Raw genomic sequence first — 13,437 nt, 5'->3', positions numbered from 1 at the left:
GGTGTGTCCAAGTAAGTGTTGTTGATCCGGTCCATGATAATGGTGTAAATTTAATTTTGATTGTCATTGAGGAATGGTTTGTTGTGAGCTATGTACTGAAGTAGTTCGTTGATGTTGTAGCTTTTTCTTTCGTAGTTTCGATGTTTAGCATGCTGAAACCATCAACAATCTTGAAATCTATGAAACTTGCTGATCCCCATATTTCGTGTAGCAACATCCAGAGATAGAAACATTTGGCATTGTTTGGAAACAGTGTTTACTCGGCCTAGTGCACCAAATTTCATAACTCCTGGATGATCTTCTACTGGAATTCCTTATTTTTGTCATTGAAAGATTATTACTGTTGTGTTCCACATATAATATATAGGGATGTTGACATATAGGAATGTTTTCACGAATGGATCCACTTGGCACAGTTGGTAAAAAGCTGTTAATGTTGTGTTCTGAGATGCTTCGTTTGCTGTTTTACTGGCAGTGTCTTTTGTGTAGTAGACTGTCTGTCCATTCTCCTAATGTACTGGCAGAAGTTGCACAATTAGTTAGAGTTTGTGAATGGCAAACCAAAAATCCACCAAGCTGCTTCGTTACTGTTGATGCATTTTCTCATTTGGTTCATGAGGATCTCGTTGCTTCTTTTTTGTTGTTTGCTGTCTTTGGCTGTTTGAAATATTGCCATGTCACTGCCTGTTCACATACTTGTGGATATATTTGATGGATTTCACAAAATTCCAAAATTTTACATTTATGTGTGCTTGGAACATTTTGGAAAGTAATGTGTTATTATGGTACTGGTCACTGATTATCTATATCCAGTTTGTGGCTTGGAATGTTACACAATGCCTTAGGTGCTCCGAGCTGTTCCCGAACGTTCTGGAAATTTTATGAATGTTCCAGACTATTCCCTACTATTCCAGAGCATTCTGGAATGTTGTGGATTGCTCTCAAATACTCTGGAATGTTCTTGAATACTCTCGAATGTTCTGGAATGTTCTAGAAATTTCCCTGCCCTTATATCTTCAAATGCACACCCTTCATGTAAAAGTGGGAACCTTCTTCATGGGTGGGGGATAGATGGCTACCACACTATTTAACTCCCTTGGTCATACTAGGACCCGTTTCCCAGTTTTACCGGTATAACATGGTTTAGTTACTTTAATAATATGTGTTGGTATTGATTACTGATTAGCTAATTTGATTTTGCAGTCTGAGCACATTTTGTGTTTCCTGTTCTAGAGTTAAGCTGCCCTATTTCAGTGTTTTATGTGTGTTCGTATAGTGACGGAAGTGAGATGTGGGTTGCACATTTTTCATTTTACTCATGAACTTTAAGTCACATTTTTTTCACCCTGCTCTGCGGATCGTAACATATTGTAACATAAGTTTTGGTGTGATGTAACTTGCTAATGCCCAAGGGGGCAAAATTAGCATATCGCTAATGATAAAATAAAAAATGATTATTTCAAATAAAAAGACAACCTATGCACTATCACTTATTTAAGAAATCTAAGGCAGGATTGCTCATTGTCACCACTGATATTACGTTTGTGTTATGGAGAGACAATGAGGAAAGTAAATGACTGTCGAGTGTGGAAGTTGTTTGTTATGGACAGTAAATCATCTTGATATGGCTCTCTGGTGATGTAGCATTGGATAACAAAAATGAGAACAATAAGAGTAAGTTCCTCTCATCCACACAGTGGGGGAGGGGGGAGCGGACCCCCTCAACCTGTGATCTGAGTGACCTGCCTCTCCTTCCCAGTCTATCCCTGATTCTTCTCTGAGGAGGGAACAAACAGTTTCGAAAGATAGGTACAGTTCTTTCAACTTTTAAATGTACCTATTGGCACTTTTTGAATTTAGCTCGACAGTCAGACCTGGCTGTTCATTCTGTTGTCCTTCTGATTTTATAAACCGAGTGAGATGGAGCAGTGGTTAGCACACTGGATTCTTATTCGGGAGGTCAGCGTTTAAAGTCCATGTCCCAACTTCTTGATTTAGGTCCCTAAATTGGTTCACGAAAATGCTGGGACGGTTTCTTTGAAACAGTTGAAGCTTGTGCTCCGTCTCTAATGACCTCATTGTCAATGTTAAACCCTACTCTTCCTTCCTTCTAATTTTATAATATATGGTGAGTATGTTTTGGAATAATTTAGCAGTAATTTAGATTGAATTGTAATTTTTTAAAATTTTTGTGTAATCTCCATTTCCCCGTGTTCATGACAGCTGCTCATGTGCTGGCAATCTTATCAGCACTATGCTACCAGGCAGCATATGCTTTTGGACTGGGACCTGTGACATGGCTGTTACTGGCAGAACTCTTTCCGGCCACCACCAAGGGCCGCGCTTTAGCACTCACAGCTGGAGTTTACTGGTTGGATGACTTCATTGTTCGCTCAACATTTTCCAGTATGGTTGGTAAGTCACAGTATAGATGTAATCATCCATATCATGATGTACAGCTGTTCTGCATGATGCACTTAATTACTTTATATTTTAGGAAAAGTTTAACACTGTGGATGTTCAAATGCTGACCTATATCAGTGAAACAGCATGTGAGGTATTTTGTTAGGTAATATTTACACAAAGTGATGCCATGAATGATGAGTTCTGTCATTTATCAGTTTCAAAAGAAATAGTTGTCAGTGTCATTGGGAAAATATAAATTACTGTTGTTGACCTGATTTCAGACCACTTACAGGTCAGGGAATAAGAGGCAGGCTTCTCTTGAATCCGTGATTTTCAAGTGGGCACAACTGATTCTCCCCCCCCTCCCCTCCCCCCCAAAAAAAGTGGCCAGCTGGTTGTTGGGAGAATTTTATTGTTGCCAGTCTTCTGACTGGTTTGATGCAGCTTGCCTTAGCATTTTCATCAACAATGTTGTTGTCTTGCCATGTGTCCTATCATCCTGCCCTTTCTTGTAGTTAGTGTATTCCACATATTTCTTCCCTTGTTGATTCTGTGGAGGACATCCTCATTTATTATTTTATCAGTTCACTCAATTTTTATCGTTCTACTGATACACAACATCTCAAGTACTTTGATTCTCTTCTTTCTCAGTTGCCAATACTTTACAGTCTTTCAGATAAGAACTTAACAGGGTTGGGGGAAGGGATGGATGTGTACTTCACAGGGTTGGGGGGGGGGGGGGGGGGGAGGGGGGGCAGTTAAATGTCTAAGGTTTGATGACATATTTAACTTGTACATTTACAATTAAGTGAAAAGGTTCATATTAGGGAAGTAAACTGAGGAGAAACAATTACGATAAACTACTACTTTATGAGCCTACTACTAACCATAAAGAGTAATTTAACCATCAAGAGTAATTTTACTTCCGTTGCATCAAGCAAGGATATTTGCTATTCTTATTATACCTCAACTTCCTGTAGTCATTTTCCTACACCTGCCTATCCCCTTCCCTGTTCCCTGTCCAGTGCTACACAGCCCTCTATTCCACCTCTTAATAACAGTAACAACATTCAACACTCAATAACTTCTCAATTTTTTTCAAAAATTACAATAATTAAAAAGTAAAAAATGATGCGTTTCCAAAATCTGCATAGCTGTATGAAGCAGCTTTATTCGTGACTACCAGTTTCATGTCAGTATAAATGCGTCTTCTGATTTATGGTGGTTATATTTCCATGATTATGGAGTCTCAGCTTTTGGGAAGATGTCTACATTAAAAGTCAAACCACAATGGTGAGTTGTCATAATGAAATTGAGTACACCCAAAAGATGTTTGTAAAACTGTACATAGCACTACTGCTTAATGAGTCAGTGTGGATAACACCACTTAGGTTATATTATGGTATTAAAGCAATTAAGTAAAACTTATTGTGTAATGTGTGTACTTCTGCCATATTGATAACCAATCATTGTGGTGTAAAAAGCCTGTGGAGGCTAGCAAGAGACTCTTTTTATTCTCTCCTTTCCCATGCCCCCCCCCCCTCCCACCCTCCTCCCACCTGTCCCTGTCTAACCTCCTGACCGCACCTAGCTGCCCAACCCTCTCTCTACCTCGTCCCTGTGTGCTCCCACAAGCAGCACTTTACTGTCCCCCACCCCTACGCAGCTATTTCTCAGATCTCGTAAGAGGACCGATCATGTCAATGGTAGCTAATTCTCTTAGTTTCACTAGGATGATCGCAAATAGTGGTGTTCTGCATGTAGCAGTAGATGGTTTTGCCTTTTAGCGCAAATGGCCTCCCCCTCCCTGTCCCAGCCACCTCCTTGCCCCCATCACCCAGACTGTTTCTGCCATCATGTGCTGCTGCTCACAGTCAGCCAGAGACTGTGCCCATGTGTGTGTGTGTGTGTGTGTGTGTGTGTGTGTGTGTGTGTGTGTGTGTGTGTTGTAGTGTTACCTTTTCCTCGTGGTTCTGCCGTGAAAATATAAAATAGAAAATCTGATTGGGTTTTGAATTTTGGTGGTTTCAGTTTTGGATAAGGCGGACTTCGTATTATTGATTGAGATCGTGCTGTAATTTGACCGTGCATGGCAGACAGAGTCGGCAACACTACAAAAAGCGACTGTACGGAAATAGCATCAGAAACTAATTGAAATTTACCTTATAATCTTGTTAGATATGCAGTATTAATTACAATATAGTCTTTATGGCTGTCCTCCCAATTTCTCTTGTAGGACGACCCTTCTTTCACTTTTCTCTGTCTGTTGAAAACGTCTTCAAGTTGTCACTGTCATGATCAATTTACAAATTTGGCGATAACCACCTCGAATCAATATTGAAACAACCTTGCTTTGTAATGTAATTTTAATTTCCACCCAAAAGCACATTCAACACATCGCCGAAAAATACACGTCTTTCGTATCAAGACAAGAGAGAGAGAGTGTGTCATCAATTAGTTGTTAAAAACAAAAAACCTACGCAAAAGTAAAAAGACGAACAAAATTATTTATAAAAATCGATCGGTGGCACAGCGCTCTTCTGCATGCGCGATCGTAAATTATATCTGTGTATTGGTGGAGGCGCGGTAGTCAAAGTACCATTACAGTGTGTGAATTGCGTTAGCGTGAGTGTGCCTGTGTGTATGTTGTCCGGTTCCAATGAAGGCCTTTTTGGCCGAAAACTTACGTGTTTGACAGTCTTTGTTTTTTTATGCCTATCTGTGACTGAATGTCTCCACTGTGTGATGAATAGCAATCTGTCTTTTTCATAATATTGACATTTTAACAGTTATGTTTGTGTGTATGAAGATCATAATATTCAATGTGTATGAAGATCATAATATTCAAAAGATTGCCTTTATACCAGTTATGCTGTACAACTATTATTTATATACTAGTAGTACTGAGTGTGAGTGGAAGTCAGTCCATATAAATACTTCTGAAAGGAACGTATTTTATCAGTATGAAACTTATTTCATCAAGCACATTATATAGTGAGGTGTAGTGGACTGTGCAGTCCTAATTAGTTCGCTTGTTTGTTTGCAGTTACATGTCTGCAGTCTTTGTTCACATTGAAATCTCATACCAAAGTGCCGTAGCACACCACTAACTGGAGGAGCTGAAACCAAAATAGTTCGGCCCGTCAATAAAATGGGGTCTTACACAATAATTCATTCCTAGTAATAGAAGAAATGTTGCAGTTTTGTCAGGCCAACTGTGGTGGCTAAAGGAGTCATTGAGTTTGGCTCAACACAGCTGTAACATTTTCACTGCTGCTGATTCAGAGAAACTATAAAAAGAAATCTTAGTTGCCGTATGAAGATATGAATCACGCTCTTCCTGAAAGTACATCAGTACGTTACCCACTGTACAACCTTACTTATTAGCCCAAACAAGCATTATTAGTATTACATTCTTAGTACCATGTAATACAGCTAATGATACGGTCTTGTTAATTTGTACATTGTGGACAGAATATGTATCCCCGTAACAGCTTCAAGAAAGCTGTTGTGTGAAGGGTCACATTTTTCATGGGAGGAAAACGAAATACAAAATCAAGAGTAACAATTATTTCTGGTTTAAAAATAGAAAAATATTTCATTTATCAGGTGGTGACAGTTACATGCAAACAAACACTGGCAAAGAGTTGAAGGAAACAAGGCTATTCAAGAATTGCTGAGAAAAGTCACTTGGGACACTGAGATATGTAGCAGGATAAGGCAAGTTGGAAATAAACAGTGAAATGTGATCAATAAATGAGATTTGAAAATCTGTAAAGTTGGGGAAAATTCTACTTTACTAATGGCAAAAAGTATTGAAATGAACAAAACCTTATTTTCATTCTATCCCTTTTAAACTAAAAGTGAATATTGTAATTAGAATTCCTTGGTGGATAAATAATGTAACAAGTAAAGGTTTCAGCTCGCCTTATAGTTGAAACATTGAGGTGACAGAATAGTCAAGATCTCCCTCATTTTGAAGCAGACATCAAAATTATGGATGTTGTGCTGCAGTGTCTTACAAGTATGGGCTGTGTACATTCATCCCTAAAGACGGCCCAGTGGTTTTTTATTGGCCACGAGACTGACAGTGGATGCATTTAAGATGGCGTGTGACATGGGTGATCCCAGTGAGGGCTCATCAATAGTCAGCACAGTCCTAATAATATGAATTACATTGCAAGAAAGTCGACTGAAAAGGAGCAGAGGGTGTGATCTGGATGCTTGTGAGGTTAAGTTGGAGCACTGGTGTAGTGTCAGCAGATGGGGGGAGTCAAATTTCATGATATGAGTTCAGAAAGTCGTCGCCCTAGTGCTGCACTTTAGGGCAGGATTGTATCTGGGACTAGAGATTCACTCCTGACTGTTTTCTAAGAATCTGAGTTGTAGGTTGGCTTCAGTGACATGAAAATATTTGCTTTTAAACCAGGTGGAAAAAAACAGGTCCTCTTCTCTGCCTTTGCCCTTGCCCTGGCCCCCACCCCTGCACTCCCCACCTTCCTTCTGCTGCCCTCCCCTTCCTAGCCAACCTTCCCCTCCCTCCTCCCTCTCTCCCCAATCTTATCCCTCCCCAAGTCCACCTGCCCCCTCTCCTTCTGCTGTGCTTCTCTCTCTCTCTCTCTCTCTCTCTCTCTCTCTCTCTCTCTGTGTGTGTGTGTGTGTGTGTGTGTGTGTGTGTGTGTGTGTCGCAAGACAGCAGCTGTTGGGGAGGAAGGTAGTTGTTAACGAGATGGAATCATTATGGAATAGAACTGCGTAAAATTCAAAAAAGAACTGTAAGAGTCTTACATCGTATTTAAATTCTGACGTTCTAACAAACTTATTCTGTGTTTGCCAGAACTTGTGAAGCAGATCAGATAGAAATAGGCACAACAGATGACATCATAAGATGAATCATGACTGAAGTATCTGCAGCTCATATAAATGATAGAGAGGGGAATCAGCATGTCAGGTAAGGGAAGAACATACTGAAACTAAAGAATAAATGAGACAAAGTAGGGCAGTAACATAACATGGAAAGAAACAGTGGCATCAGTGGACCATATCTGAAGCTGCTGCAAAAAAATCACTCAGACTGATTTGAGGCAGAGACACACAGCTGTGGCACAAATGATCCCCTGGAAAAATTGCTATCTGCAGGTGGCAAGGAACTGGTAAGACCACAAACCAAAAAAAGTTGTCTAAAATGAACATGTCAAATTTCCGAGGTACTTAAGACCATCAGAGATCAGATACCGGAATGCAGTACGCCAGACATCACAGTTGTGGGGAAAAAGAAGGAGTGTATCATTGGCATTGCCATCATAGATGATAGCAGAAATGACGAGAAACAACTACCAAAACTTTCCAGATATAAGGACTTGAAAATTGAACTACACTGGCTCAGGTGTAACCCAGTGAAAGTGGTCCCATCATTTCTCAGCGTACCGGAAGCAATGCCAAAAGATCTTAATGGACATTTGAAAACCATTGACACTGATAAATTATCCATCTGTGAACTACAGAAAGCCACTTTACTGAGATCTGCATGAATTATCCACCAATCCATTGCCCAGTCCTAGACACTTGCAAAGTATCCAGCAAGTTGTGAACTACAAAATCCAGCATAGTGAACTCATTTGATGTTTTTCTGTTAATAATAATAATAATAATAATAATAATTGGCACTGCAAACTATAAAAGAGGGACCAAACCGTAAACTTAAGATGCAGATGACAAAAGACAATAATGAAATAATGAAAGCAGGTGAAAGGAGAGCAGAAAGTTTCATCAGGATAGGGATTAGTGCAAGTACCCATCACAGCAATCATTCTCAGGCTTTCTTTTACTCATTACACTGTACTAACTCCCACAGCCAACTGTACCTCCGGACCATTACTCACCTCATTTTCTAGCTGTCTATACGTCTTCATTGATGTGTATCACTATCTTGTTGTAGTGAGATGTTCATTGGCATTTCCACGTCTTCCCCTTTTACTGTGTTTCTGATATACTTGTGTGTGTCATACTGTTTTCAAATTCCTTAAATATCGAAGCTTCCTGGCAGATTAAAACTGTGTGCCGGACCGAGACTCGAACTCGGGACCTTTGTCTTTCGCAGACAAGTGCTCTACCATCTGAACTACTCAAGCACGACTCACGCCCCGTCCTCACAGCTTCACTTCTGCCAGTACCTCGTCTCCTACCTTCCACACTTTACAGAAGCACTCTTGTGAACCTTGCAGAACTAGCACTCCTGAAAGAAAGGATATTGCAGAGACATGGCTTAGCCACAGCTTGGGGGATGTTTCCAGAATGAGATTTTCACTCTGCTGCAGAGTTTGCGCTGATATGGGTAGCTCAGATGGTAGAGCACTTGCCTGTTAAAGGGAAAGGTTCCGAGTTCGAGTCTCGGTCCAGCGCACAGTTTTAATCTGCCATGAAGTTTCATATCAGCGCACACTCCACTGCAGAGTGGAAATCTCATTCCCCTTAAATATCGTTAATGGGTACATCTGCCCTGCGCCATTTTCACAGTCAATAGAACAGATTTATTCAGCCATACTTCTACTGGGTTATATTAAGTGGCACTAAGAAGCTACATCCAGTTAAGTTTTCTGCAATATAAGGTCTTTGAGAATGAAGCAAGATGAACTACCTGTTTAGTGTGAGTTAGCAGCTACATGTAAGTTTTACACTCTAAATGTCGTTCCTGAACTGTTCTTTGTATCTTTGAATGGATAATTATTAAATCAAACAATGGAAAATCCAGGATGGAATGTAACAATACCAGAGAAGGAAGGTTGCTACTCACCATATAGCGGAGATGCTGAATTGCAATAGGCACAATAAAAAGATTCACACACTCATAGCTTTCGGCCATTAAGGCCTTTGTCAGCAGTAGACACACATACACATATGCGCACACACACTCAAGCAAACGCAACTTGCACACACATCTGCAGTATCAGAGAGCTGAAACTAAACTGCGAGCAGCAGCACCAGTGCATGATGGGAGTGGCGACTGGGTGGGGGTAAGGCGGAGGCTGGGTCGGGGAGGGGGAGGGATAGTGTGGTGGGAGTCATGGACAGTGAAGTGTTGCAGTGTAGATGGGGGGCAGGGGAAAAGGTGCGGAGGGGGTAGGGGGTAAGTAGCGGAAAGGAGAGAAATAAAAATAAAAATAAATTAAAAGACTGGGTGTGGTAGTGAAATGATGGCTGTGTAGTGCTGGAATGGGAACAGGGAGGGGGCTGGATGGGTGAGGACAGTGACTAACGAAGGTTGAGGCCAGGAGGGTTACAGGAACGTAGGATGTATTGCAGGAAAAGTAATTATTCTTACACGTGATTAATTACAATAAATTAGTGTAGAAATGTGAAGGTGTGGAGTACATAGAACAAGTAACAGTTAAGACAGCAATGACACACATGGAGATGTGATCAATCTGGGAAAACTACACGTATCTGTAGAGGGAGACTGAGAGACTGCTGGCCTCAACATATCATCTTATATTGCTGTCTAAGTTAGTGGCCTCATCCATTGCGCTACTTGACAGTTGTAATTACACCTTTTGGGTTTCTTTAAAAAGAACGTCTTCATCCTCTCCATTGGAATGCAGTGTCAGTTGACACCTCAGGTGTGAGGCTGTGATACCTGATGTTCTTCAGAGCACGTTAAGTGCTATATTTTTTAAGGTAAAGCTGTCCTGAGCCTGAAGTTGGATTTGGACACCACAGATTTTTACTAGACATGGTCTTACTCATTCTTTGATTGAAAACAGTGACAACTTTTTATCTGCTGGCCTGCTAAGCCTAAAGCATTCGAGGATTTTCTTTCAGGATTTACTCCCTCAGCCTGTGAAGATCCCTCTTCACCACAAGGCAGTGGTTCCACTCCTCATTTGCCCTTAGGATGCAAAAGGTGCCGTCTCCGCCAGCTGCGCCGTACCAAGCTATGCTACCGCCGACGTAGCCCTCCGGATCCAGAGCACAGAAACCTCCTCACCCATACGGATAGTGCTACATTAAGGTGGTGTCCCTTGAGGAGGAAGGAATTGTAATACCATTGTTCAAGAATAGTAGTAGGAAGAAATGCACCAACTACCGAGGAATCACACTGTTATCACATTGCCTTCAGATAATGGAAAAGGTCATAGAAAAAAGAACACCAATTAGAGGAACAACAGCATGGGTTCAGAAGTAATAGGGGAACAATAGATCTCATTTTCTCCCTCCATCAGTTAATGGAGAAATATTAGGAAAAAGTAAAGGACTTGATAGTAGTATTCGTGGATTTGGATAAAGCATATGACAGTGTACCAAGGGATAAAATACAGGAATGCTCGAGAAAACATAATGTTCCTGATTCATTAATTAAAAAAGTCCAGATGCTGTACGATGGTTGTGAGAGCAGTGTACAAGTAAGAGGTGGAAGATAGGAGGTGGAAGATCAAAATGGTTTAAGACAAAGAGAGGTGTTCGGCGAGGCAGTTCGCTCTCCCCATTACTCTTCATTATATTTATGGACACAATCATGAAAGAAATCAAGGAAGAAGAAGATGAAGATCTTTTGTTTCTGCTGATGACATTGCCATTTGGGGAGAGACAGAAATGGAGGTTCAGAGGAGGGTAGATTTCTGGAACACAAAATTTTAAAAATTCAAGTTAGCTATGAGTAGGAACAAGACAGTGGCAATGAAGATTAGTAGGACACCCACGCCTTGTCACATCATACTGAAGGGGGAGAAGGTTGAATGTGTGAAGAGCTTCAATTATCTGGGTAGCATCATACCATGTGATGGAAGTTCCAAACTAGGAAACAGAATAACAAAAGGATCTAGCTTGTTACGCCAAGTACGAAATCTAATCTGGGACAAGGAAGTCCCTCAAAGAGCCAAACAGACAATGTATAAAACTTATCTCCTGCCAATCATGATGTTTAGTCTAGAGGCCTGCGTCATAAATAAGAGAGAAGAGAGTCAAATACAAGCATCTGAAATGACTTACCTTAGGTCAGCTCTACAAAAAACTAGGAGAGACAAAGTCAGGAATGATTATGTAAGGAGAGACCTGCAGGTGACATTGACTACAGAGGAGGTAATGAGTGCTTTGAGATTGAAGGGGTTTGGTCATGTGAAGCGAGTGCACCCCGACTCGAACTCCATGCCAGTATTTGAAGATGGAGGTACCAGGAAGAAGACCAATTGGGCAGCCTAGAAAGAGATGGACAGACCAGGAGAGGAGTAACATGGGATATAGTGGAGAGGGAAAAGCTATACCAGAAGACCAATTGGGCAGCCTAGAAAGAGATGGACAGACCAGGAGAGGAGTAACATGGGATGTAGTGGAGAGGGAAAAGCTATACCAGGACAGAAACCAATGGAGGCATATCGTTCACAAAGTTCCTACCTGGCTCGCTGGACGGAAATCCTGATGGTGATGGTGATGGTGATGGTCTTACTACTTTTGAACTGACTGACTGCCAATTATAGGGTGAGGGGGGGAGGGGTGGGAGGTCCACAGTGCAACTTCACATTTTTTGCATACACAATTCATTGAAAGATGTGAAAAAAATGGTAACTTCAGGCAAAAAATTATAGGACTGATTGGGGGTTGAAACCTGAACCTTTGGGTTGGAAGGCTGACATTTAACTCACGTAGCCACCAAGCCATATATTATCTTTCATATGATCAATTTCCAACAAAGATATGTGTAGTGAACATAGAAAAAATGTGTACTGGGTGGTTAGCTGACTGCCATGAGGGCGACCTGGGTTCGATTTCCACCACTCTAGGGATCTCTCCTTGGTGGGAGGACTGGAACATGTTGCACCCAGTCTCCTGATGGCAGTTGAGGAGCTACTTAACTGAGTAGTAGCACCTCCAAGTCACGGAAACTGATAGCAGCATAGAAAGCTGTGTGCTGAATTCACATACCGCATCCAGTGACACCATTGGCAGAGGTGACATGGTGATCAGTCAGTACCGATATACCCACCAGGGCCTGTGGACAGGGTTCACATTTACATTTACAGTTTACCTGAAGACACTAAAGCTTAGTTTACACTGGAGCACACACAAGTAAACAAGTGTATGTGAATGAGAATTCTCTCTGGTATAAAAGGTGGGTGAACAAGAGCAAACAGCATTGGTCATATCCATTCTGCATTCACTGGTGCTTGTTCATATTCTGTTGGTTGTCAGTCTTTTAGTGAACCATCGTAGGAAGTTTGCATCCTCTCTGCTTTGGTGCTAACAGCACAAAGTGTATATTCAGCTGCTGTTTTGCATGCAAACTACTTTTGTTGTTGACACATGGTAGAAAGTTGCTAAGGTACTTGAGGGTCCAACTGGGGACATGAGAAAGACGAAACCCCATTAGACACTTAAAAACGCTAGAGAGCAATGAGTAAGCACAAGATTTATATTATTTTTTATTAAAAAGGAACAGTACAATTAATTTTCTTGAAAGTAAACAAGTATGGATATGTATCTATTATACTGATTAAAAGATTTGCTTATTCTTGTTGCTTACTTTCACGTAGCTGTGATTACATGTCTGATGTCTCATTGTTATTTTAGAGATGTCGAAAACAAACATTTTCCCAAAATTATGGTATCTCCACTCATAACAAACTATGTAGCAGATTTTGTCAAATGGCCTATGTGACAGTCAATTTCTTCATCATACTTCATTGATATTATCTCCCTTATATGTACTTTTATTATACTTGAAGAGTATTTTGATTTTTAATTTCCTCTTCAGTTGTATTGAGAAGCCATTGAAAGACATCAACTGATATACGGTCCTCAGGGCCTCAGCATTCGTTTGCTGGGTAGGGGTGTAGCAACACTGGTGTTTCTGAGCTGGGGCTGGTAAGTGCTGCCAGTCTTTCATCACTGTAAGCTCTGGGGCATGCTTCAGTGACCACCGCACTGTGCATTGATGGAACAGTGTGCCAGAGGGAATGGGGCTCTTGGCTTGACCACCCAGATTGTCACGATGGTTAAAAAAAACACACCCCTCAATCTCACAGTGTGCTGCATGCCAGT

At 41.0% G+C, this 13,437-nt stretch overlaps 1 protein-coding gene across 1 annotated transcript in view; it reads left to right on the top strand.

Moving 5' to 3' along the window:
• The window catches only part of LOC126483776 (solute carrier family 2, facilitated glucose transporter member 10-like), a 65,174-nt gene that overhangs the window by 33,631 nt on the left and 18,106 nt on the right, over window positions 1–13,437 (top strand). The window contains exon 5 of the mRNA XM_050106932.1: window positions 2,224–2,415. Coding sequence (XP_049962889.1) covers window positions 2,224–2,415 — 192 coding nt within the window. The remainder of the gene's footprint in view (window positions 1–2,223; window positions 2,416–13,437) is intronic.

The sequence above is a fragment of the Schistocerca serialis genome, chromosome 6 (assembly GCF_023864345.2).
Source record: "Schistocerca serialis cubense isolate TAMUIC-IGC-003099 chromosome 6, iqSchSeri2.2, whole genome shotgun sequence".
Taxonomy (NCBI): domain Eukaryota; kingdom Metazoa; phylum Arthropoda; class Insecta; order Orthoptera; family Acrididae; genus Schistocerca; species Schistocerca serialis.
Note: the sequence above shows the minus strand (reverse complement) of the source record. Positions and strands in the feature narration are given on the sequence as shown.